Source organism: Oncorhynchus nerka, linkage group LG24, assembly GCF_034236695.1.
Source record: "Oncorhynchus nerka isolate Pitt River linkage group LG24, Oner_Uvic_2.0, whole genome shotgun sequence".
NCBI lineage: Eukaryota > Metazoa > Chordata > Actinopteri > Salmoniformes > Salmonidae > Oncorhynchus > Oncorhynchus nerka.
In genome coordinates, this window is record NC_088419.1 from 60,146,076 (window position 1) to 60,171,362 (window position 25,287).

Consider the following 25,287-nt stretch of genomic DNA (forward strand, 5'->3'; position numbering starts at 1 on the left):
GAGATGGCGACACATGCCAAGCATTACATTTACTATGCTGTTACTGGCCTTCATTAATGATTGTGTAAAAGTATTTCCACACATGGGTTTTCATTACATTTGAGTCCATTTAATTTGAGTCCTTGGTGGAAAACCTCGGCATGTTGTTTACTCAAACACAACATTGTATGAGTAAATGTGATGTAGTGTCCTCCTCTCTCTGCAGGGGCCAGAGGGTACTGTCTTTCCTTCTTTTCTTGCTCTACTTCACTGTTTTGTTCCCCACTGTCTCTCCTGCCAGGCATACCAGCCTGGAAGAAGGACTTTGGAGTGTGTGGGAGCAGTGGTGGGCGGGGGGAGTTGTGGCAATGGCAGTGAAGGCTGCTGCTCAGCTATGACATCATCCTCTCTTTCTCCCGGGGAGATAGTGAGATCATGGCTGTCATGAGGCATTTATGGTGTCTTAACTGGCCCAGATAACAATATCACCCACTGGATCGCTGAAATTCAATTAGCTTCTTAACAACTCTGTGGTCCGGACAAAAAAGGACATCTGTGGACGTATGAAGCCCACTTCCCCATATAACAATGTGCTATCTTTTGAACAGAAAGGATATTTTCTATTATGTAGATTGTGTTTATTTGCTGATTTTACTTCACCGTGCTTTTCCTGAAAGGTATGGCAGGCACCGCACATCTATTTGCTTGCTCGAAATGTGTTTGTCAGATTGGTAACAGTTTGTGGGTGTAAGTGTTAATTATTGTCCAGAGGAAATTCTTTTTTCTCTCCTACCAATTTACCAAACTCATTTACATAATTTTGAATGGCATAGCCTAATTTGCTATTAAGGCAGGCAAATCAGCAAGAGAGTGCTGGGATGAGGACAAATTGAGAGGGGTGGAGGAAACATTGCAATTATACAAAACTTGTATTCTCTTTTCATGCGTTTGGAATCGTTTTGTTGTTTAATGAGAACAAGCATTTCAATGATTTGGTCAAGTATCTGAATGCCTGAGTATTTTAAACCTGATTTTCATTTAATTTGTAGGGCTACTACATATCATTTTTTAGATGCAGCCTACTTAATTTTCCATAAGCAATTACTCTTATGTTATGGGACTGGTCTATGCAGAATTATTAAATGAAAAATCGGCTGACTGTAAAAGAGAGAATCCATTGTGAATCATGGAATGAACCCCTCCCCTTTAATTGCGTGGTTTCTCCCTGATTTCTAAAGGTTTCCTTCGTAGTTGCTCTCACTTGCGATTAGTCGTTTCCCAGCGGAACTTTGCTGTTATTCTGCACCCTCGCACGCAGGCTGTCACACTGGAGCGAAATGATTGTTCTTTCCATATTTACGTTCATGGACAAAAGCTATTATTAACATAGGACTACTTTCTACGATCAAAATGAAGAAAAGTGGAATAAAACGCTCGCATACTGAGTGGTAGGACTGAAGGTGTGTCTCAGCGCAATGCACTTTCAGTATAAAAACTGGAATTTAGTGAAAAGCTTATTTTAAAAGTTGCAGAATTTACGTGGAAGTAGAATTACAGATTGAAGTGCTTAAATTGTAGTTTGTTTCAATGTTATCATCATTGTCGATGGTGAAATAATGAACATATCAAAGAGGACAAGAGCAAAGGAAAACATGATTACAATGGGATGTTTTGGACCAATATGGTTTTAGCATATAAAGACTTTGATATGGTATAATTGTATTTCATGCGTGTTAAACTGTTACCTGTACTGTTGCTTTTATGTTAGTTGTAAAATATAAGTGTGATGTAACATATTACTTATCTTTGTTGATTGCCTTCTGTTTTGAAGTTTGACACAGGTCAGGAAACTGATCTTATCCATGACTTGCAGTTGTTCCTAGTGGATTCAGTATCTGTTAATTAAATCAGACTTTATTACTGGGTTTACAATTTAATTGCTGTTCTCAGGCGAAGTCTGCTATAAAGACTGCTTTATTGTTTCTCTGAGCATTAGTAGTAATTAGTAGTTCCTACTGATTAGTAGTAATTAAAGTCCAACTGTCACTGAAACTAGGGTTAGTTTTTTCTTATATTTGTTCTGGCTGTTGCACAGTGGCCCCTGGACCAGTGGGAGAAGTGTCCATGTGCAAACAGAGATGATTACTGTAGGATTTCAGGTTATCCTAGTAGTCCTACATTTTGAATGAATGATGACATTATGTTCAAGTGTTTTACTACACTTCAGAACAGGACACACAATGTTAATCCATCCACTGTCTGTTGTCTATTGAGTCTGAGGTTTAGAATCAGGTCACTAAAAGGAAAGCAAGTAGTTTAACCAGAATCATAACATTTTCTCTTCACAGAAACCTTTCTTTCAACCCATCAAGTGCCTGAGGGAGCAGAGGTCAAATGGCAAAGTGGCTCAAAGACTATTTGAGTTTTGGGAGCAGGAGGATGCCTCCTCAGCCACCCAAACCAGACTACACAGAGAGTGAGATACTGAAAGCCTATCGGGCTCAGAAGAAACTAGACTTTGAGGACCCATACGAGGACTCTGAGAACCGGGCCAGAAACGAGTCTGGGTCCTCAGACTCCTCCTACCCTGCCTTTGGTTCTCCTCTGAAGTCCGCCAGCCTGGATATGAAGGTTGTATCTCCCAAACATCGCCTCATCAAGATGGACTCTCAGGACCTGGGGCGAACTAAGATCTTACTGAGTGCCGTCTCCCTAGAAGATCAAGAGCCTGTAAGTCATTTCCTGTTCCACGTTAACAATCATTACCATTAAAAATACCTCTCTGCTTATTGATTAAGCTCATATGCAAGTGACTGGTAATGTGAGTCAGAAGTATGCAATGTTTCAATACATCATGCCATGTTTGAAGTGGCCCATAAATTGGCCGGCCTGGATGACTAATGGAAGGAAGCGTTATTGATGGGATGGATGGCTCGTTGAGTGGGGTGTCACAGTCCCCTGAGTTTATGTCCAGACATAAATAATAAATGGTGTTTGGTTTAGCAAGCAGAGAGAGATCCCCATGTGAACACATGGTGAGGAAAGCCATACAGGCCTTAGGCTGCTATAGTACCGTATGCCACACTTGTGCTGCCATCAGGCACATAGACCCACCCTGGATGAGTACAGTATGTGTTGGCAGGAGAACACACAGGCACAGCTGCAAGGGTCAGGGATGCTCAGAGTTTCATAGAGAGAGAGAGACAGAGAGTAAGATAGTATTTGCCTATAGAGGCAGGGAATGCACATTGATTCAGTTAACAAATCAGCGCACACATTATCACTAAGGTAATGCATTAAAATCCACAGCTGCATTAAAATCGATCTCTTATTCTCATTTGAAAAGCCTCAAGTGCACAGCTCCTGAAGTGCATTGAAGGTCTAAGGGAAGGTAGAGTTGATACAGACACTCTGCGTAGGTGCTCTGGCTGCCCTCATTAATGTCTGTGTGGAATTCTGGTGTGTGAGAACATCCATCCCCTCATGAACATTGCAATTTCAATCCTGGGCAATTCCACGGTAACAATGATGTTAAAACGCAGTCTTTTCACTTAAAAATGTATGACAAACAAAACCAATGATTGCAAAGTTAAACAAACCACAACTCTATGTACAAGGACTACTTTTAACAATTTCCGCAGAAAATTTTACATATTTACTTGAAGAACAGTACAGATGAAAACTTTGGTAACAGAATGACGGTTTGTGCTCTTAGTGTATAGTGCATTTGGGAAAAGGGTTCAGACTACTTGAGTTTTTAAACATTTTGTTACGTTACAGCCTTATTCTAAAATAGATTAAATATATATTTTTTCCTTATCAATCTACACACAATAACACATTATGACAAAGCAAAAAACCTTTTTTTTTTTTTTTTCTCAAATGTACATAAACTGAAATATCACATTTGTATAAGTATTCAGACCCTTTACTCAGTATTTAGTTGAAGCACCTTTGGCAGTGATTACAGCCTTAAGTCTTCTTGGGTATGACGCTACAAGCTGGGCACACCTGTATTTGGGGAGTTTCTCCCATTTCTTCTCTGCAGATCCTCTCAAGCTCTGTCAGGTTGGAAGGGGAGCGCCGCTGCACAGCAATTTTCAGGTCTCTCCAGAGATGTTCGATCGGGTTCACGTCCGGGCTCTGATTGGACCTCTCAAGGACATTCAGAGACTTGTCCCGAAGCCCTTCCTGCATTATCTTGACTGTGTGCTTAGGGTCGTTGTCCTGTTGGAAGTTGAACCTTCACCCCAGTCTGAGGTCCTGAGCGCTCTGGAGCAGATTATCATCAAGGATCTCTCTGTACTTTGCCCCGTTCATCTTTCCCTCGATCCCGACTAGTCTCCCAGTCCCTGCCGCTGAAAAACAGGTTTCATCCAGAAGCTTGGAATTCAGGCCAATGAGTTCACTCTTGGTTTCATCAGACCAGACAATCTTGTTTCTCATGGTCTGAGATTCTCTACTGTAGGTGGCTTTTGGCAAACTCCAATAGGGCTGTCATGTGCCTTTTACTGAGGATTGTCTTAAATGACTTAAATGTAAATGTCTTCTGTCTGGCCACTCTACCATAAAGGCCTGACAGGTGGAGTGCTGCGGAGATGGTGGTCCTTCTGGAAGGTTCTCCCATCTCCACAGAAAAACTCTGGAGCTCTGTCAGAGTGATCATCGGGTTTGTGGTCACCTCCCTTTTTTCCCGGATTGCTCAGTTTGGCTGAGTGGACACCTCTTGGAAGTGTCTTGGTGGTTCCATTTAAGAATGATGGAGGCCACTGTGTTCTTGTGGACCTTAAATGCTGCAGATTTTTATTTGTAACCTTCCCAGATCTGTGCCTCGACACAATCCTGTCTCGGAGCTCTACAGACAATTCCTTCGACCTCATGGCTTGGTTTTTGCTCTGGGTCTAAATACTTATGTAAACAAGGATTTGTCATTATGGATTTGTCATTCTGGGGTATTGTGTGCAGATTGATGAGGAAAACAATTTATTAAATCCATTTTTCAAATATGGCTGTAACGTAACAACATTTGGAAAAAGTCAAGGTGTCTGAATGCTTTCTGAATGCACTGTATGAGTGATGCATTGTAATGTATTGTGTCTTAATGAGTGTCTGTTATACCCCAGGTGGTTCCGTCAGCCCCAGCAGTAAGAGATGCAGATTATTCTGATCCGTTTGATGCTCACACAAACCCCCAGCCAGAGTCTGATCTGGGACCTGTGCACTGCGAGAACAACGGCTACATGGAGCCTTACGAGGCCCAACGCGTCATCACAGGTGAGTCTGTTACTAGGCTTTGGTTTTTGGATGAACCAAGTATTTCTTTGTCACAGGACAGGTAGGCTAATCACAATTGACGGAATATATTCTCTCCATGGTGTTCTTGTTCATATATCTGTCTTCTAGCCTGTTACCAGATCTGTTTGTGGTTTAGCCAACTCCTCTGACTTTGGTTATCATGCCTTCGATAGGAGAGTTGGCTAGAGCCTAGCGTAAAACAGATCTGCCGACGAGGCCACGACACCCTCCGCTGCAGGAGCGAGACTTTTCCCCTGTCAGATTGTCCTCTGTCTGACTCACAGCCTTACAAATGTCTCTCGCGCTCATCCTTTCCCTCGCGCTCATCCTCCATCCCTAGGTTCAGATCTGTCGTTTCTCATGTTGCCTTTCTGTAGTAACAACTCTGTTTCCTCAGCCACTGTCTGTCAGACCCATGCAGTGAAGCATCTCTCACTAGAGTGGTGGAGGGATTCTCCCCTAGTTGCCCTCGGGACTCTGGGTAGCTTTTTAATCCGTCTGAGAGTCAGTGTGTGTTTGACTGTTGTCTTTGCTGGCTTCATTCAAGTCAGAAGCAGTTCATAGTCACAGGGTTAGGACAAAGGGGCTCTTAGTCTTTCAGCTTGGTAAATACACAATGGAGCCTAAGCCAGTGAGCCAGTCAACCCAGGACTGAGTTACTGTGGTATGTCAGTGGGTGCTCCATTAAACACATGGTGGAAGAGGGAAAGCCAGGTGTGACACTGAATATCGCTCTGATTCTCAAGTAGAACAGCTATTATACCCCCCCAGAGACAGATTATCAACTGATGTGTGTTTTTGGCAAATGTCGTCCCCAAGGTATCTTAAATGTGGTTCTGTCACGTTTTTGAAAGTTCAGTTGGGGAGAATAAAGGCAGAACTCAGTTTCTATTCTCTGTCACCCGCCGGTCTGACATACATTTGCATACCGTAATAGATTCCTGATTCCCTTCAAGATACGTTCTCTCAATTCTCTCTCCCTTCATGTTCCCATCCATTTCTCATTCCCACCCTGCCTATTTTCATCTGCCTCCCCTAATCTCTTCCATCTCCTCTCTATTCCCTGACATTCCATGCTCCCTGCACAGGTACAGCAGCATGCCACAACACCAAGCCTGCCTCTGTCTCAATGATTTAACATCAAACCAACGCAGCCCTCCCCTCCCTTCCTCACCACCTCCCACCTCAGGGTCTGTCCCCAGGGCCGCCTCTGTCGCCATGGAGACGGCAGGGGCGCCCAATAGCAGTCTTTAGTCTGAAGGTTAAAGTTAGCCTGTTCTGCTTTTCACCAGCCAACCCTTCCATTTAAGATCCAGCACTCTTTCCCTCTCACATCACTGCACCTCCATAGATAGGTTGATGGTGGAGACAAAAGATTCTTCCACTTTCCTTCCACCCAATATTGCCTGTTTTTTGAAGCTTTGGGCTTCACAGCCCACATGGCAGTTGTTTCAGAAGTCTGTCTTCATGTGTTTTTGTTATTTCAATCATCTATGGCTTCTCAGCTCAAAGTCACACATAACTCTCTGAAGGTTGACAGTGTTGGGAAAGATTTTTATAGAACATGCTACATGCTGAGAATTCTGATAAAAATGCAAATGAGACTGGCTGTTGTGAGATGCAGCAACTAGATTGCTGCTGTAACTGTGAAGAGAAGTGCTGTTCTTCTGCTACACGGCTCCGGGTCTAGCCCAGAGTTTAGTTAAGCCTCTCCATATGACGCGTTGAGCCTTCAGCAAGCTGTGCAAACGTAATTTGTTTCCCATCCTCAAATTCAACTCATGTTGTTTTTGCTCAACAGGCTTTTCATATAATTTGCTGTGACAGATGTAATTGACCTCCTGTTGTAGGAATCTTGTGTTTTCTAACCATAATAACAGTTTGTTTTCTGTTTCTGTGTTCTAAATGATTAACTGCTGGTTCATAAATCCTTCATGTCTGACTTTGAAATGTGTGTGTGTTCTCTCTTTGAAAAACAAATGGAATAGTCGCACACTATTCATTGAAATTAGTCAAATGTTTGTGTTCTCTCTAACAGAGTTGCAGCACGGTCCCGGAGTGGGTCGGACACAAGGCGAGGTGCAGCTCTACGACACTCCCTATGAGAAGGGGCGGGGGCGGCCGCTAGGGGTGGGGCTGGGGTACAGCAACCCCCTGGAGGAAGGCAGGGAGAGCCGGTTGCCGCAGGATGACGAGCGGCCAGCAGACGAGTACGACCAGCCATGGGAGTGGAAAAAGGAGAACATCTCTAAAGCCTTTGCAGGTATTGACCTACTTAAACATTTGTTTCTTTTTATTTATTTAACCTTTATTTAACTAGGCAAGTCAGAACAAATTCTTATTTACAATGACTGCCTACCCCGGCCAAACCCTCCCTTAACCCAGACGACACTGGACTAATTGTGCGCCACCCTATGGGACTCCCAATCACGGCCGGTTGTGATACAGCCCCAGATCGAACCAGGGTCTGTAGTGATGCCTCTAGCACAGAGATGTAGTGCCTTAAAATGCTGCACCACTTGGCAGCGCTGACTGACCTCAGTCCCATCCTCATCAACCTGAGTAGCTATCTCACACTGTCACTATTGCACTCATTAGGGTTCGACTGTTCAGTACATGTATTATTATTATTTTTCTCAAGTTCTATTTTTAGAACAAAAGAGCAAGGCCTGCACAGGATTTTTTTTCCACACTCTTATTTCCCGAGCCCTTATCACATTAAAGACGCACCTATTTTATTGCAAAAAAACCTGATTTAATATGACAGAATATTTTTCCAAATTAAAAAAGTTGCCAGTGCGAAGTGATACGCACCCATCTTGCGTGTCTGGAGCTGTTCTTTTCAAAGAGTGATATTTTGAAACGGGGCTTATTTTGGCGTTTTAAAAGCCCATTTTTTTTCAGGGTTACATACCAAAATCTGTCATCTTTTCGATATAGACCTACAGACGTTTAATTGAGTTTATTCTGCCTGTTCTTTGGAATTTTTTTAAATGGATGAACGATTCCACATTGTGCATGGTGATGAATTACGGCACGGCATCAGTTTGGTAAGTAGGCCTAGGCATAATGATTCTGATGAAAATATGCTCTTTGTCTTTTAACCTGTTTTTGCATATTTTCAGTGTGGAACCTTTCTATGTTTAGGGGGGTTATGGCTTAGGCTAACCAATTCTAAATGGCACCAGCAGTTCACAAAGCAGTTCACAAAGTAGCCTAAGCAGAAAATAGGCTGGATACAATTATTCCCAAACTGCAGCTCATTTTTAGAACACATATTTCCCTACTTCAATCAACCAGTCTATGTTTTATTTATGATTAAAAGTGTCGTAATTTGGCAAGGAATGTATCTTGTGTATCCTATCAGTTAGACCTTTTTTTACGCCCACCGTTCCTCCGTTTTTATAGGCATTTATTTCTGTAAGCCTAACGGGAGCTTGTGTGCCAACTCGGCATGCGTGTGTAGAGGGAGCGTTTGTAATGCAATTGAGTGAGGGAAAGGGAATTTAGGGAGAAGAACTGAGTGATGCTTGCCTTGTGTATTTGAGGGGCAAAAACCAAAACATGTACAAATGGAAAACTAGAGTCAAAGCAAATTGACATTGTCTTCAAGACAAAATGTTTGAGTACTCGTCCCTAACACTCACAACCACCATCTTTCACTTTCTACTCTCACGCTACTAAACACACACCTTGAATGACCACTTCCACACTCTGTCCATTGCACACACACACCTTGAATGACCACTTCCACACTCTGTCCATTGCACACACACACCTTGAATGACCACTTCCACACTCTGTCCATTGCACACACACACCTTGAATGACCACTTCCACACTCTGTCCATTGCACACACACACCTTGAATGACCACTTCCACACTCTGTCCATTGCACACACACACCTTGAATGACCACTTCCACACTCTGTCCATTGCACACACACACCTTGAATGACCACTTCCACACTCTGTCCATTGCACACACACACATTGAATGATCACATTCATGACTACTTGCCAATTGAACACGAGACTGGATGATAAGGGTGACTTTGTCGTGTGTGTTAATGAATTTGCTATCTGTATCCGACACTTAAGCTGAGTATAAAAACATTAAGAACACCTGCGTTATCCATGATATAGACTGACCAGGTGATTTCAGGTGAAAGCTATGATCCCTTATTGATGTCACTTGTTAAATCCACTTCAATCAGTGTAGATGAAGGAGAGGAGACAGGTTAAAGAAGGATTTTCAAACCTTGAGACATTTGAGACTTGGATTGTGTATGTGTGCCTTTGAAAGGGGTATGGTAGTAGATGCCAGGCGCACCCATTTGTGTTTTGAACTACCAACGCTGCTGGGTTCTACAGCCCTTAGACTGTAGAGGGGTTCTACTAAGATATATGGAATTGTTTTAAGAAGGTCATACCAAGGATAATTTAGCTATTTGATTTGGAATTTTAAGACTCCTTGAAGAATCAAAAAATATACTTATTTAAAAAAAATGAGATATATAATTTGGCCTTCCTGCTATTAGCCCATACAAACGCATTGAAAACATATTCACTATATAGAACAACAGAGAGCCCCCCCCCCCAAAAACAGTGGGGCAAAAAAGTATTTAGTCAGCCACCAATTGTGCAAGTTCTCCCACTTAAAAAGATGAGGCCTGTAATTTTCATAATAAGTACACTTCAACTATGACAGACAAAATGAGAAAACATTTCAGAAAATCACATTGTAGGATTTTTTAATGAATTTATTTGCAAATTATGGTGGAAAATAAGTACTTGGTCACCTACAAACAAGCAAGATTTATGGCTCTCACAGACCTCTCACAGACCAGTACTTCTTTAAGAGGCTCCTCTGTCCTCCACTCGTTACCTGTATTAATGGCACCTGTTTGAACTTGGTATCAGTATAAAAGACACCTGTCCACAACCTCAAACAGTCACACTCCAAACTCCACTATGGCCAAGACCAAAGAGCTGTCAAAGGACACCAGAAACAAAATTGTAGAACTGCATCAGGCTGGGAAGACTGAATCTGCAATAGGTAAGCAGCTTGGTTTAAAGAAATCAACTGTGGGAGCAATTATTAGGAAATGGAAGACATACAAGACCACTGATAATCTCCCTATATCTGGGGCTCCACGCAAGATCTCACCCCGTGGGGTCAAAATGATCACAAGAACGGTGAGCAAAAATCCCAGAACCACGCGGTGGGACCTAGTGAATGACCTGCAGAGAGCTGGGACCAAAGTAACAAAGCCTACCATCAGTAACACACTACGCCGCCAGGGACTCCAATCCTGCAGTGCCAGACGTGTCCCCCTGCTTAAGCCAGTACATGTCCAGGCCCGTCTGAAGTTTGCTAGAGAGCATTTGGATGATCCAGAAGAAGATTGGGAGAATGTCATATGGTCAGATGAAACCAAAATATAACTTTTTGGTAAAAACTCAACTCGTCATGTTTGGAGGACAAAGAATGTTGAGTTGCATCCAAAGAACACCATACCTACTGTGAAGCATGGGGGTGGAAACATCATGCTTTGGGGCTGTTTTTCTGCAAAGGGACTAGGACGACTGATCCGTGTAAAGGAAAGAATGAATGGGACCATGTATCGTGAGATTTTGACTCAAAACCTCCTTCCATCAGCAAGGGCATTGAAGATGAAACGTAGCTGGGTCTTTCAGCATGACAATGATCCCAAACACACCGCCCGGGCAACGAAAGAGTGGCTTTGTAAGAAGCATTTCAAGGTCCTGGAGTGGCCTAGCCAGTCTCCAGATCTCAACCCCATAGAAAATCTTTGGAGGGAGTTGAAAGTCTGTGTTGCCCAGCAACAGCCCCAAAACATCACTGCTCTAGAGGAGATCTGCATGGAGGAATGGGCCAAAATACCAGCAACAGTGTGTGAAAACCTTGTGAAGACTTACAGAAAACGTTTGACCTCTGTCATTGCCAACAAAGGGTATATAACAAAGTATTGAGAAACTTTTGTTATTGACCAAATACTTATTTTCCGCCATAATTTGCAAATAAATTCATAAAAAATCCTACAATGTGATTTTCTGGATTTTTCCCCCCTCATTTTGTCTGTCATAGTTGAAGTGTACCTATGATAAATTACATGGCCTCTCTCATCTTTAAGTGGGAGAACTTGCACAATTGGTGGCTGACTAAATACTTTTTTGCCCCACTGTATGTCCAATATCTGAGAGATATAAGAAGGATCAGGAAACGCACACACATATATGTGTATATGTAAATGTGATATTTTTTATATATATATATATATATACACACATTTTTTACATGTATATAACTCCACAATGACAAAGCAAAAACAGGTTTTTAGACAGTTATTTTTTTAATATAAATTTGAAAAAATATCACATTTACATAAGTATTCAGACCCTTTACTTCGTTGAAGCACCTTTGGAAGCAATTACAGCCTCGATTTTTCTTGGGTATGACGCTACAAGTTTGGCACACCTGTATTTTGGGAGTTTCTCCCATTCTTCTCTCCCATTCTCTCAAGCTCTGTCAGGTTGGAAGGGGAACGTCGCTGCACAGCTATTTTCAGGTTTCTCCAAAGATGTTCGATTGGGTTCAAGTCTGACTGTGGCCACTCAAGGACATTCAGAGATTTGTCCTGAAGCCATTCCTGCATTTTCTTGGCATTCCTGCATTGTGTGCTTCAGGTCGTTGTCTCGCTGGTCAGTTAGGTCCTGAGCGCTCTGGAACAGATTTTCATCAAGGATCTCTCTGTACTTTGCTGAGTTAATCTTTTGATCCAGACTAGTCTCCCAGTCCCCGCCGCTGAAAAACATCCCCGCAGCATGATGCAGCATTGACCAATGCCCTTCTTCCACAATTGCTCCGTTTTGGCCTGGCGGTCAGTTCTAGGAAGAGTCTTGGTGGTTCCAAATATCTTCCATTTCAAGAATGATGGAGACCACTGTGTTCTTGGGGACCTTCAATGCTTCCTTGACACAATCCTGTCTCAGAGCTCTATGGACAATTCCTTCGACCTCAGGCTTGGTTTTTGCTCTGACATTCACTGTCAACTGAGGGACCTTATATAGACAGGTGTGTGCCTTTCCAAATCATGTCCAATCAACTGAATATGCCACAGGTGGACTCCAAGTTGTAGAAACATCTCAAGGATGATTAATGGAAACAGGATGCACCTGAGCTCAATAGCAAAGGGTCTGAATACTTACGTAAATAAATAAGGCAATACATTTGCTAACATTTCTAAACCAGTTTTTTGCGTTGTCATTATGGGGTATTGTGTGTAGATTGAGGGGAAAAAAAACATAAAATACATTTTAAGAATATGGCTGTAACATCACGAAGTGGGGAAAGGGTCTGAATAATTTCTGAATGCACTACACTTCATTAAAAAAAACTGTTACAGGGGGACCTTTTAGATGAGGCCTGTGGGCATCCTAGAGCAATATGAGTGTAGCCAAACTGTTCGGATGCTACACACAGTTTGCAGATTGGCTGTACCGACTTCAAGTGAGTCAAGGTGATTGTGGTTGTCACAGAGAACACCATCGTTTTCGTGAGTCTCATCTTTCCATAGAGGGAGTCATAGCTTGTAGGCCAAACCGTTTGGACGCTATAGACGATTTTGTGAGAAGACTGATTTTCAGGATGTCTCATGATCTGACAAACACTGCTCTATATCTGTCACCTTTCACCGCAGATGCGGAAGTGCGACATCAGCGGATGTGATGGATTGAGACGCATCCGATGCCAAAAAATGTCTCATCTCTAGATTAAACTGACAGATTTTAATGGGGATTTTTTTTTAATGCTAATTACATTTCACTGGGCCGCGGAAATCGACTCTAGTTTTTAAAGAAGAATTGTGTGTGTGTGTGCCATTCAGACGGTGAATGGGCAAGACAAAATACTTACCGTTAAGTGCCTTTGAGTGGGGTATGGTAGTAGTTGTGTTAGTAAGTGTCAAGAACTGCATTGTTGCTGGGTTTTTTCACTCAAGTTTCCTGTGTGTATCAAGACTGGCCCACCACCAAAAGGACATCCAGCCAACTTGACACAACGACGGGAAGCATTGGAGTCAACATGGGCCAGGATCCCTGTGGAATGCTCAGTGTACATCATAAACAATACAAGGTTTTTTTTATATTGTGAGGCCCTGTCTCCGTTTCTGGTGTGTGTGATTGACAGACTGGACGGTGGGCAGTAGATCAGTTACGATACGGCAGGGCAAGCCTACTTAATTGAGCTGCATTTCAGTCAGGAGGTCAAAGTGACAGGAGAATAAATCAACACGCTTGCTTTCACTCCTCTTTTTCATGCATTCGCTCTCCCTTCCTCCCCCTCTTCTCAGTTAATTACATGCTCGCGTGTGCATGACTGATCCAGTTCTAATAAGCAGGTGGTCAGCAGAACTGCTACAGCAACACATGACACAGACACAAACACAAACACACAGAACATGTTCAAATCACATTACATTGCAGGCATTAAATGGACACCGTAGCGTTGACGGAGAGGATTACTTCCATCGGGTGAGCGACCTTCTCAGAAGATTTAAGGGATAAAACCCAGATCTCTTGGACAGGATCTATTACAACACCAATAAGAAATGGTACCAGATGGGGGGAGTAAAACCTTCACTCATGATTTCCTGGCACCTGTTTTTCTACCTGCAGTCAGTTAGCTGCCAGCACCCCGGCCTGTGTGAACAGATTGGTTGGAGGGAAAAACAGAAACACTACAGTATGTTCCATTCTCACTTTTAATCCATATTCCCAGTCAGATGGCGGGCATTACTAGGCAGGGTTGGTATGGCAGCACTGAGGGTTAGTTGAAGAGCTGTAGAGAGAGAGAGGGGGGGGACGTCCAAGGTTATGGCAGATTTGATGTGAGCTCAGTGCGGATGTTTGTGGATCCCAGCGACTCCGAGGGCAGGGGACAGAAGATAATGAATGACATTGGCTGTGGAGGAGCAGGGAGGGGATGGGGGGGGGTCGAGGCCATTGTGACAGGGAGCAATCAGTCATGCGTGGCGCTGACACCTTCGCCTTCACTGCGGCCTCTCCTCCCACAGCGGTGACGGGACTGTCCCTGCAGTCCTCCCTCCCTGCCGAGGTGACACACCGCCTGATAACCTACGATCTGCCAGCAGTGCCTCAGCTCTCACCTCATCACCACACGCACTGATTATCAACAGTTACCACAGTCAGGAGAAATATTCCCTTACATTTTTTCAGCACTGAGCAAATTTCAGGTCTGCTGAGCGCAAACTTGAATGTTGTGAAAATTCAGTGCAACTTCCAGCAAGCGTTTACTGTGAACACTGAGGCTGTACCTGCTTTACGTTAGTTTCAGACAATGATCAAGTAGGCTACTGTGGCTATTTGATCATAATGTAGGCCTACCAGAGTGGCCTACCATCAAAAACAATGGAGAAAATGCATCCCATTACATTTTAACATGGAAATGGATGTTCAATCATTCAGCCTACAATAGCAGCCAATGTGTTGTTCAATGTAGACCTACATTCCATGAGACTTTTGAAAATAACATGCAGGGCTTGACATTAACCTGTTTATCCACTTGTCCTTCAAACAAGGCGACTGAAAATGTTGTTGTTTTGATGCAAGAAGCATTTTATACAAAATTAAAATGCATTATTATTCCCATAACATTATTACAGAGAATTAGATACATTATGCTAACCCTCTGCCTATTGGCTACTTATTCAAGCCTCTCTCAAAATACAACACTGCCCCTTTAAGACAAAAAAGCTGTTTATCCGACTCACTTTTGAAAGAAAGAAATGTACACGTTTTGTGCTCTTATAGGAAGCAATCACTCTCCCATTGCTGACTACAAAAGATCTATAAGTGGGCTAATATGAACACGTGCACACTTGGCTACATGCAGCTCTTGCTTGGATCTCAAAACAAGCGCATCTACTCATACTGTAAACACGGTCCAGTTTAAAGTGAATAGCACAGATCCATATATAGCAATGGTCTATTTGCATAAAGGTCTACTGCAGCTCTGATTGGTTATGCTCCACTGTTCTGCCTACAACATATTTTTCATAGTTATTTCTGCATACTTAGTCTTGCATAGTTAGGTATGTTTTGGTATGTTGCATTGAAAGTGTATAATATTGCATTGATTCGATCAATTCCCACAGTAAAGGGAAATGTTGATAGTTAACACTAAGGGGACAAACTGTAGAAAGTTAAGTTCAATCTAGTGTTTCTCTGCGCGTGCTGATATTTCTTCTGCACGGCAGTCCTGGGGAGCTGCACTCCTGCGAACAAGCGCAGCTTAAAGGGAACATTGGTCAGGAGTGAGAGCAGGATGCTCATTAATAAAGGAAAAGCACATTTAGAGGTGGCTTTTTGGATAGTTGCATATTACATGCACAATTATGATAATCAGGAAGTAAAATGCTGTGCATATCCTCTTTTAGAGTGGGATGTACAGTATTCACTGTGGAGTCCAGTCCAGCTCAGGTGGAGATCAGTGTCTGGGTGTGAGTTGGTAGTCAATTACGTGACACCAGCAGTGTGAGAGAGCCTGCTGCTGGCAGACAGACATGCCTCAGTCCAGTAGGTTTTAATTAGAACACTACAAACCTGTCACTAGCACCTAGCTCCCCCCTATTACAACCATCATTAATTCCTGTGAATGTTTTAACATTCAACAGTGAGGGTTGCATAGATAGCCCTGCAGCCATGCAACACCAATTAGTGAGCTAATTTAATGGACACTCATTACTCCACACAGAATGCCCTGTCTAATGAGTAGATGAATGGTGTTAGGTACACAGCATATTTGATCTACAGTATGTGCTTTTAGTATCTGATCTCTGATATCTGGTTTCCCTCCACAAGTAGGAGGCCTTAAAGGTCTCTCTCACAATATTTTGCAGATACGGAATGTTGGATTGGTTTTCCAGGTGTGAATGTACTGTAGACTGGCGTCTACAAAGACACATTTGTGTGCATGTGTGCGTGCGACGCTGCAATCATGAGATTTCCGTCACCTTGGCCGGTGTGTCCCTGGTCTGTTAGCTCACTCTAAGCTGGCCCTGGGGTTCCCAACTGGCTTCTCCATCAATTTACAGGATGTGTCGTGTCGACATTCTTCCAACCCTTGCGCTCTCTCGCTCCACGTGAAGCTTTACTGATGTTAATGAAAAGACATCCTTCACCATCCAGACTCGTTCCCTCAAGTGAGTTGGATGGGAGGCAGAGTGAGATGGGGAGGGGGGAGAGAAGTAGTGAATGGATAGATAATGCACCACTTAGTGGGGGAGAGAGGGAGGTGTGTGTGTGCGCAGGAACCAACAGAATATACAATCCCAGAAAAATTGAGGCCAAGAAGAGAAATCAGAAAGGGAGGAATAGTAGAAAGCCATTGGTTTGAGCTGAATAAGAAAATGGCAGTTCTGTCCATGAAAATGGATTTCAAATGCCATGTCATATTCCTATTTTATATGCCTTTGTGTTTATTCATGGTTAGGAGTGTTAATTATCTGTCATTAGTAGGAAGAAGTTGCGCCCGGCAGAAAGCCTTTTGTTGGCAGAGAGAACATGGGGAGCTGGGTTTGTTACAAAGCAGATGTCTTAATACTTGTGTTTTAATGATGGAATACAGCAGGATTTATCCAATGCTCCTGTCACTTGATTCCAGGATTAGTTATTTTGATAAAAAATAAAATGGCTTTTTATATTTACTCAGATTATGAGCTCTGAGTTTGTAGTGCCATTGTCTTCCATACTGAAAGAGTAAAATGGATTGAAAACTTGTTTTATACTGAAATGCCTTTTTCTTGGTTCAAACAGTGGACCCACTTCAGTGTGAGGTTGTCTTTTGTGTCTGCTGAGTGGTTTGTACAGGTTTTCAAACATATTATTGAATATTCTGTTCTGAAATGTCAATCTGCCTGCTAGTTCTCTCCCCTCTCTCTCTCTCTCTGAACATGATGTTGTCAGAATGTAAATATATCACAAGAAAGACCTTCGGGCAAATGGCCTCCACAACCTGTGTGATAGATCCACAGCTTCCCATTAGTAGTAAATGGAGCCCAGATGTTCCCTCTGTTTGAGTGACAGCTCTGTGTGCACCCGGCCAGCAGAAGGTCACGTCCTGCCCTTTGTCACAGTGATGAGTGCTGACATGTGTAGGAGGAGGTAAAGGTGATGTCATGAGGGGATTATAAAGGGGCCATTTAGGGTAAATGTTACACTGCAAGGCAGGAGGTCGCACTGGAACACGGATGCCCCAAATAGCCTTCCAGACATTCAAACATTTATACTGGACACTTGTGTGCTACAAATAGCAGCAACTGTGGAATCATAGAATTTGAACAGAATGCACACCCACTCGTACTGCGAGTGCAACTGGTTTCTAAGTACATGGTGTACTGTATGTCCTTGGTATTGCATACAGTCTGGAACTCCCCCTAAACAGGGCAGGAATTCTGTTTGAAATGTTCTCATTTAACTGTGACAAGCAAAGCTGAACTCTAACTGCAATCCCTTTTCAAAACCATGTATGATTCTCTTCACTGAGTTCATTCCCTCCTTCCTTTCATTCTAGTCCTCCCTCACTGTTGTTCTCTCTGAGCTGGTCACACTTTAATGATGGCTTCTGCAGGGCTGGGAGGGCTCTCCAGATGGGGCCATTGTACGGCATCATGCGCCAATAGTTCACAGAGAGCCAGAGAAAGTGGCGCAGTGTGTTTTCCCTGCTCAATAATGATCTAGTGAGAGAGAGGGAGGGATGAGAGTGAGGGATGTATGTACAGCATCACTGGGGTCTCTCCTAATGCCCTGTTCAGCTGCCCTTTTATGTCACACACCCAGGGGGTCTTTGATTTTGTCCGATCATCAAGATGTCAGCCCCCCTTCATTTGTTTAGTAATTCACTGTGTGGTGTGTAGCGCAGCTGTGGCGGATTCTGTGTGCGTGCGCCATTGAGACTGCAGTAATGGGTTACGTGGTTGCTGGCCACGGATTGTAATGAGCTATTTTGTTCCGCTCCTGCCTCATTTGTGTGCCCTGTCCTCACCATCCTAGACACACAGTCCACATCATTGTCAATCTGACACACAGCATCTACTTGGCTGACAGCTTGGCTCTTCTTAATGTGTTTGTGCTAATCAGTTGTGTTGTGACAGGGTAGGGGTGGTATACAGAAGATAGCCCTATTTGGTAAAAAGGCCAAGTCAATATTATGGCAAGAACAGCTCAAATAAGCAAAGAGAAACAACTGTCCATCATCACTTTAAGACATGAAGGTCAGTCAATGCGGAAAACTTTTCAAGTGCAGTCCCAAAAACTATCAAGCGCTATGATGAAACTGGCTCTCATGAGGACCGTAACAGGAAAGGAAGACCCAGAGTTACCTCTGCTGCAGAGGATACATTCATGAGTTAACTGCACCTCAGAATGCAGCATGGAGGAGGAGGTGTGATGATGTGGGGGTACTTTGCTGGTGACACTCAGTGATTTATTTAAAATTCAAGGCACACTTAAGCAGCATGGCTACTACAGCATTCTGCAGCGATTTGAGATGGTTTATGATGAGTTGGACCGCAGTGAAGGAAAAGCAGCCATATGTGGAAACTCCTTCAAGACTGTTGGAAAAACATTCCAGGTGAAGCTGGTTGAGAGAATGCCAAGAGTGTGCAAAGCTGTCATCAAGGCAAAGGATGGCTACTTTGAAGAATCTAATATATTTACATTTGTTTAACACTTTTGCTTACTACATGATTCCATATGTGTTCATAGTATTGATGTCTTCACTATTATTCTACAATGTAGAAATAGCAAAAATAAAGAAAAACCCTTGACTGGTACTGTACATCAATGGGTCACAACCTAACAACCCAACAATAGGTTTGGCAACAAGTGGCTATTGAAGGCCTTTTTTGTAACACACCATAATAGGTCTAGTAAGCCAGATACTGGTGGTAGCACACAGCAATGGGTCTCATAACATTGGGTCATGATGGTATTTTGCCTGTCGCCACACAGCACTGACTCTCCCTCTACATCGCACTGCAGCCCCTCAGGGTCCGCTTCCGCCACAACCCAGAAGCCCCCTGTGCTATGTGGTCCTCTCATGCCTCCTTTCATTAGGTCACCCTGCAGATATCCCCTGGAGCAGCTCCTAGTCCCAGCCAACCAATGGATGATGATGTTGCACCCAGTCAGATCTGCGCTACCAGCTCTCCTCTCCACTGTGTACCCCTTCAGCAGAAACAGTCTGTGCTCTGGCATGCCCAACCCCTTTTCCATCTGCACCAACAACAGTATCTACACTGTTTTCCCAGGCCTGGCTTGAGTTTTCCCTTTTTAATGAGATACTCTGTCTGACTCACTTTCTTTTTTTCAGTGCAGTTTGATGGTGCTGAGTGGGAACGGTCCTCGTCCCCCACCGAGCGCCTGCGTCCACCCAGGTCCAGTCCCCTGGCAGGAGGGAGCATGAAGTTCCGGATGCCCTGCTCTGACCCTCACAACATGATGGGGGAGAGAGTAGACCCCACCCTGCCCCTGGAGAAACAAGTGTACGTACCGTACTCTTTTCCTTTGTAATGACATTTTTGTTTACTTTGATATCTCTTGTTTGGGTTGGGTGTTATTGCTTCATCTACACAGTAATACTGAAAGCATCACAGTAGAATGTAAATGTGGTTTTGTTTTATACATGTATATCATTAGAATAAACTATGTTTCGATATACAATATATGAATGAACAAACTACTAATCAATCATATATTTGTACACCAGGCCATGGTACATGAAGTGAGAGGGTAGTACATTACTCTCCCAGGTGGTCTTTTAAGGGTTGTTATAGGATCCACTGGAGAGCCCTACTCATGTTTGAGTGAGTGTGGTCTGGTCTCAGTCCGACCCCTGTGCCATCTGCCAGAGTTAGTAAACAGTGACTAAAGGAGACCATGCTTGTTTAAAGTGAGAAGAAACATGGTTATAACACACTACATGACACATTTGCACCTACAGAAACACATTTCAACAATAGTGGCAATCAAATATTTGCACGTCACTTTATTTTCACATCCGTGTACTGTATGTCACAAAAGAAAATCCCTTAATTTACCACTAATATTTGACATTGCACAGTACTCCAGGTGCCTAATTATTCAACCATGTGTACATTTCTTACTCAATTTTGGCGTAGGTGGAGATTCTAGGATTTGCGCGCATCACAACTTATTGGAATGTATTAAACGGTCATACGCAACATATCCACATTTTTTTAAATTGATAAATCAGAGCCATATTGTATACACCCCTACCTGGAAAACGTCCTCCATTCACCTTTATGGTAACGTAAACACCCTCATTTGCTGTATGATTTGGAAATATTGCAACCGGGCCATGTCTGTTTCTAAAAGAAAGCACAATGGTAAATTGGAACACATTTCTGTAGAGGTGTGGGTTAATGTTTTCATCTTTTGCTGTTACTTTTTCAAACAAAAAATGTGTGTCGCTTATAGCGAATACCAACACTTGCTGCGTATTTTTTATTTTTTTAAGTACTATAACCCACACTATGCAAAATACAAATTGTTGTTCAGTATTTTGTGTGTCAATTGACTGTTTCTATTTCCTGTCTTGGTACAGGCTCTGAGATTAAGTGGGCTAATATTTTTTTGTGTAGCGTGGAATTAACCAGTTATGTCAGTAAATATGATTATGATTTCAGACCATATTATAAGACTCATAGAAACATATTAGGCTGCATGCTGCTCTGCCAACTCCTTACCGACGGCAAACACATCTGTTATATAATTAGCCTACGTTTTAGTGCTTTTGTTAGCCTTCAATAAATATCCAATTCTGTGCCTCAAACACCTCCATTTCCCCCAAAATAACAATGTTTGCTTGTAATACAATTCTTTAACCCGAAGTTGTGCGTACGCATGGTCTGAGATTTGGAGATACGCACACTTTCCTGTCAAGTTCAAATTTGATAAATATCAACCTTTTGATAAATGAGGCCCCATGTCTTTTTCCCTCCCTCCATTCATGTTGTGTATCTGTCAGGTGGTACCACGGGGCACTGTCGCGGTCAGAGGCAGAGTCTCTGTTGACCCTGTGTAAGGAGTGTAGCTACCTGGTGAGGAACAGCCAGACCAGCCTCAACGACTACTCTCTCTCACTACGGTATAAAGCTCAACATAATCACACCATTTACATCTGAACCACAACATCAAATCATTGCTAATGCACTTAAATACAGTTTGGTATGAGTCAAATAGTCCAATAAATACAGTAGATTAGAATATTTATTGAATCATCCTCCGATTGAACTACTCTGACTTGATTGTCTCCCGAGTGGCGCAGTGGTCTAGAGGCGTCACTACAGACCCTGGTTCGATCCCGGGCTGTATCACAACCGGCCACGATCGGGAGCGTCGTCCGGGTTAGGGGAAGGTTTGGCAGGGGTAGGCCGTCATTGTAAAATAGGAATTTGTTCTTAACTGACTTGTGTAGTTAAATAAAGGCAAGTATACTGTGTACTGTATACTTGCAGCCACCTTCCCTACTGAGCTTCTATCTCACTGTATGTAGGCCCCCACTTGTCTCTCTTAACCTCCTCTGTTTTCTCTCTCCTCCCTCAACCCATTGAAGATCATTGGCACACTGATTTTCTTCTCAATAGTCCTTCACGCCGCATAATAGTGCTTATATGGCCAAATCTCTTCTCTCTAATTACTAGCTTGATCCTTAAATCCCCTTCTCCATCACTCTCCCCCTTTTTTCTCCCTCCCTCACTCTCATTCCCCCTCTTCCCCCAGCACTTCTTCTCTCTCTGAGTGGTAATCAGGCAGATACAGCACACTGCAGCTCTCACATCAGCCGCTTTCCAATCACTAATGAATATGAATCACCTTCTGTGGGCCACACACAGGCACGCCTGAGTGCACGCACGCACACCACATTAGAGGTTCTCATTTTCAGCCTCACAGACATCACACGGATACAATGTCACTCAAACACACACACAAACACACACCCGCCGATGTTAACAGCTCAAATAGACAGGCTGACATGTGAAACGACAAAGCTACAGTATGTGGCCCTCGTCTCACAATAGGAGGTGCAGGGGTCTGAAAGAAGCAGTGGTTTGATCTTTAGACTGGCAGGTGCTTTGTGTCTCTAAATTGTCGTGAGGGAGACATGCCAGAGGTAGTTGGAGATGGAATCAAAGCGATAGAGAACCAGTAGAGTGAGTCGGCATGGAAACAGACTGACACACAGCCCAGCATCACACCAATATGGATGAGGCAAATACACAGACAAATCATGTCTCTTCAAGAGGGATTTTTCTCTAACAGCTTGTCAGGGATCTGTGATTTAATTTGAAACACAGACTATATATAATGAAGTGTGTGGACACCCCTTCAAATGAGTGGATTTTGCTATTTCGTCTACACCCGTTGCTGACAGGTTCACAAAGCCATGCAATCTCCATAGACAGAAATTGGCAGTAGAATGGCCTTACTGAAGTGCTCAGTGACTTTCAACATAGCACCATCATAGGATGCCAACTTTCCAACAAGTCAGTACGTCAAATTTCTGCCCTGCTAGAGCTGCCCCGGGGGAACTGTATGTGCTGTTATTGTGAAGTGGAAACGTCTAGGAGCGGCTCAGCCGCGAAGTGATAGGCCACACAAGCTCACAGAATGGGACCACTGAGTGCTGTAGTGCATAAAAATAGTCTGTTCTTGGTAGCAACACCACCAAGTTCCAAACTGACTCTGGAAGAAATGTCAGCACGAGAACTGTTTGCTGGGAGCTTCATGAAATAGGTTTCCAGGGCCGAGCAGCTGCACACAAGTCTAAGATCACCATGCACAATGCCAAGCGTCGGCTGGAGTGGTGTAAAGCTTGGCGCCATTGGACTCTGGAGCAGGGGAAACACGTTCTCTGGAGTAATGAATCACGCTTCACCATCTGGCAGTCCAAAGGACACATCTGGGTTTGGCGGATGCTAGGAGGACGCTACCTGCACGAATGCATAAGGGCCAACTGTAAAGGTTGGTGGAGGAGGAATAATGGTCTGGGGCTGTTTTTCATGGTTCGGGTTAAGGCCCCTTAGTTCCAGTGAAGGGAAATCTTAATGCTACATTATACAATGACATTCTAGACGATTCTGTGCTTCCACCTTTGTGGCAACAGTTTGGGGAAGGCCTTTTCCTGTTTCAGCATGACAATGCCCCCGTGCACAAAGTGAGGTCCATACGGAAATTGTTTGTCGAGATTAGTGTGGAAGAACTTGACTGGCCTGCACAGAGCCCTGACCTCAACCCCATCAAACACCTTTGGGATGAATTGGAACACGAGCCAGGCCTCATCGCCCAACATCAGTGCCCTTCTTCACTAATGCTCTTGTGGCTGAATGGAAGCAAGTTCCTGCAGCAATGTTCCAACATCTAGTTGAAAGCCTTCCCAGAAGAGTGGAGGCTGCTATGGCAGCAAATGGGGGACCAACTCAATATTAATGCCCATGATTTTGGAATGAGATGTTCAACAAACAGGTGTCCACTTATTTTGGGTCATGTAGTGTACCTTTCAATCCTGATGGGTGATGTGCTCCAAAGAACACAAAAAATAAGCCATAGCTAATTAGCAATGTAGTGATGCTGGTTCTGTTTGTTGTTATTGCATTGTGTAGAACAACAGATTTCCCTAGTCTTCCATTGTTGATTTTGCAAACTAATGATGACCAATTAGAGCCAATTGTCTTTCCCTCTGCTTCTATAATTAGACATACATCATGATGGCAGCTAGCTCTTAAAGGGGAGGTGCAGCGCTGCTCTACTGCTAGTTCTATATTGCTTGCTTCCTCTCCACCGCTCTCTCTCATCATCTTTGTCTTGTCTCTCACAAGCCATTACATTACTAATTTATACTGTATAATTCCCCCCTTCCCTCTCTTCTTACTAGTCCAACATTATGATATGTTGTTAAATCTGGGTAAGAAATACCTCGTAAAATGCCAGAAATAAGTAGGCTGTATATGTCACTTCCAGTGTGTCATCATGTGGTCCATGACTCTGCCCTTCGGCCTTCTCTCTCAGGAGCTGCCAAGGCTTCATGCACATAAAGTTCAGCCAGTGTAAGGATGGGAAGTACGTCCTGGGGCAGAACAGCCTGCCATTCAACACCATCCCAGAGGTCATCCACTTCTACACCACACACAAGCTACCAATCAGAGGAGCCGAACACCTGTCTCTGCTCTTCCCTGTGCTCGTACAGACACTCTGATTTGCTGGGACAATGGTCCTGGAATCCTAGGTCGCATCCGCTGGCTTGTCAGTACCTTCACAGACCTTCTCGTTTCTGTTGTGCCAAATCTCTGTGATCTGGGAACAGATTCATATGAAACGCAATACCTGGACTGTACCAACACCTTCTCTCTGTAGCCTACCTGGGATGCTATCTGGACTGACTGTTTCAGAATGAGCTTCTCACTGAGCTAGTGCTGCTGCCTGTACTGCTCCACTGGTTGACAGTCTGAGGGGAAACGTGGTTCTACTCACACAAACCTTTGTTGATTTGATTCTCTCTGTACTGTTAAGTAAACCTATTTGTCAATGCTTTATGTTGACGAACTGGTGTCAACCCGCATCACTTACTGTATGGCTGTTGTAGCAGCAGCTGTGTCTGATTGTACTACTGTTGCCGTGTGGTTGTCATATGATCTGTTTGTCTGGACACTGTCAATGACTGGTTGCAGTGCTCTGTAGTTGACCAGAACCATTTTCAATGGCGAGACAAAGGTTTAAACCGCCATATAAATGACCATATCAGTGGTAATGGGTGTTATGGTTGAATTCTTATTCTTATTATCTGGGTCGTCATAATCAATGGCATTGTTGTCGTCTCTGACTGTAATTATGGATAAGACGTTTTCTCATTTACCTGCTGTGTTAAACAATAAAGAGTTTCTTAAAGA

The 25,287-nt window shown here is 43.4% G+C and overlaps 1 protein-coding gene across 2 annotated transcripts; it reads left to right on the forward strand.

Annotated features, from left to right (window-relative positions):
* Nucleotides 1-1,205: 1,205 nt before the first annotated feature.
* On the forward strand, nt 1,206-25,287 carry LOC115108331 (SH2 domain-containing adapter protein D-like). Of its 2 annotated transcripts, XM_065009014.1 has the most exons (8): nt 1,206-1,439; nt 2,328-2,709; nt 5,103-5,253; nt 7,313-7,537; nt 19,692-19,863; nt 21,369-21,488; nt 21,669-21,769; nt 24,410-24,531. In XM_065009014.1, the coding sequence occupies exons 2-8, from the start codon at nt 2,374-2,376 to the stop codon at nt 24,433-24,435; spliced, it is 1,131 nt and encodes a 376-aa protein (XP_064865086.1). In that variant the 5' UTR covers nt 1,206-1,439; nt 2,328-2,373; the 3' UTR covers nt 24,436-24,531. The 2 variants fall into 2 exon arrangements, with proteins under 2 accessions (XP_064865086.1, XP_029488389.1); XM_029632529.2 differs by lacking the exon at nt 21,669-21,769 and having other exon boundaries at nt 1,211-1,439; nt 24,410-25,287.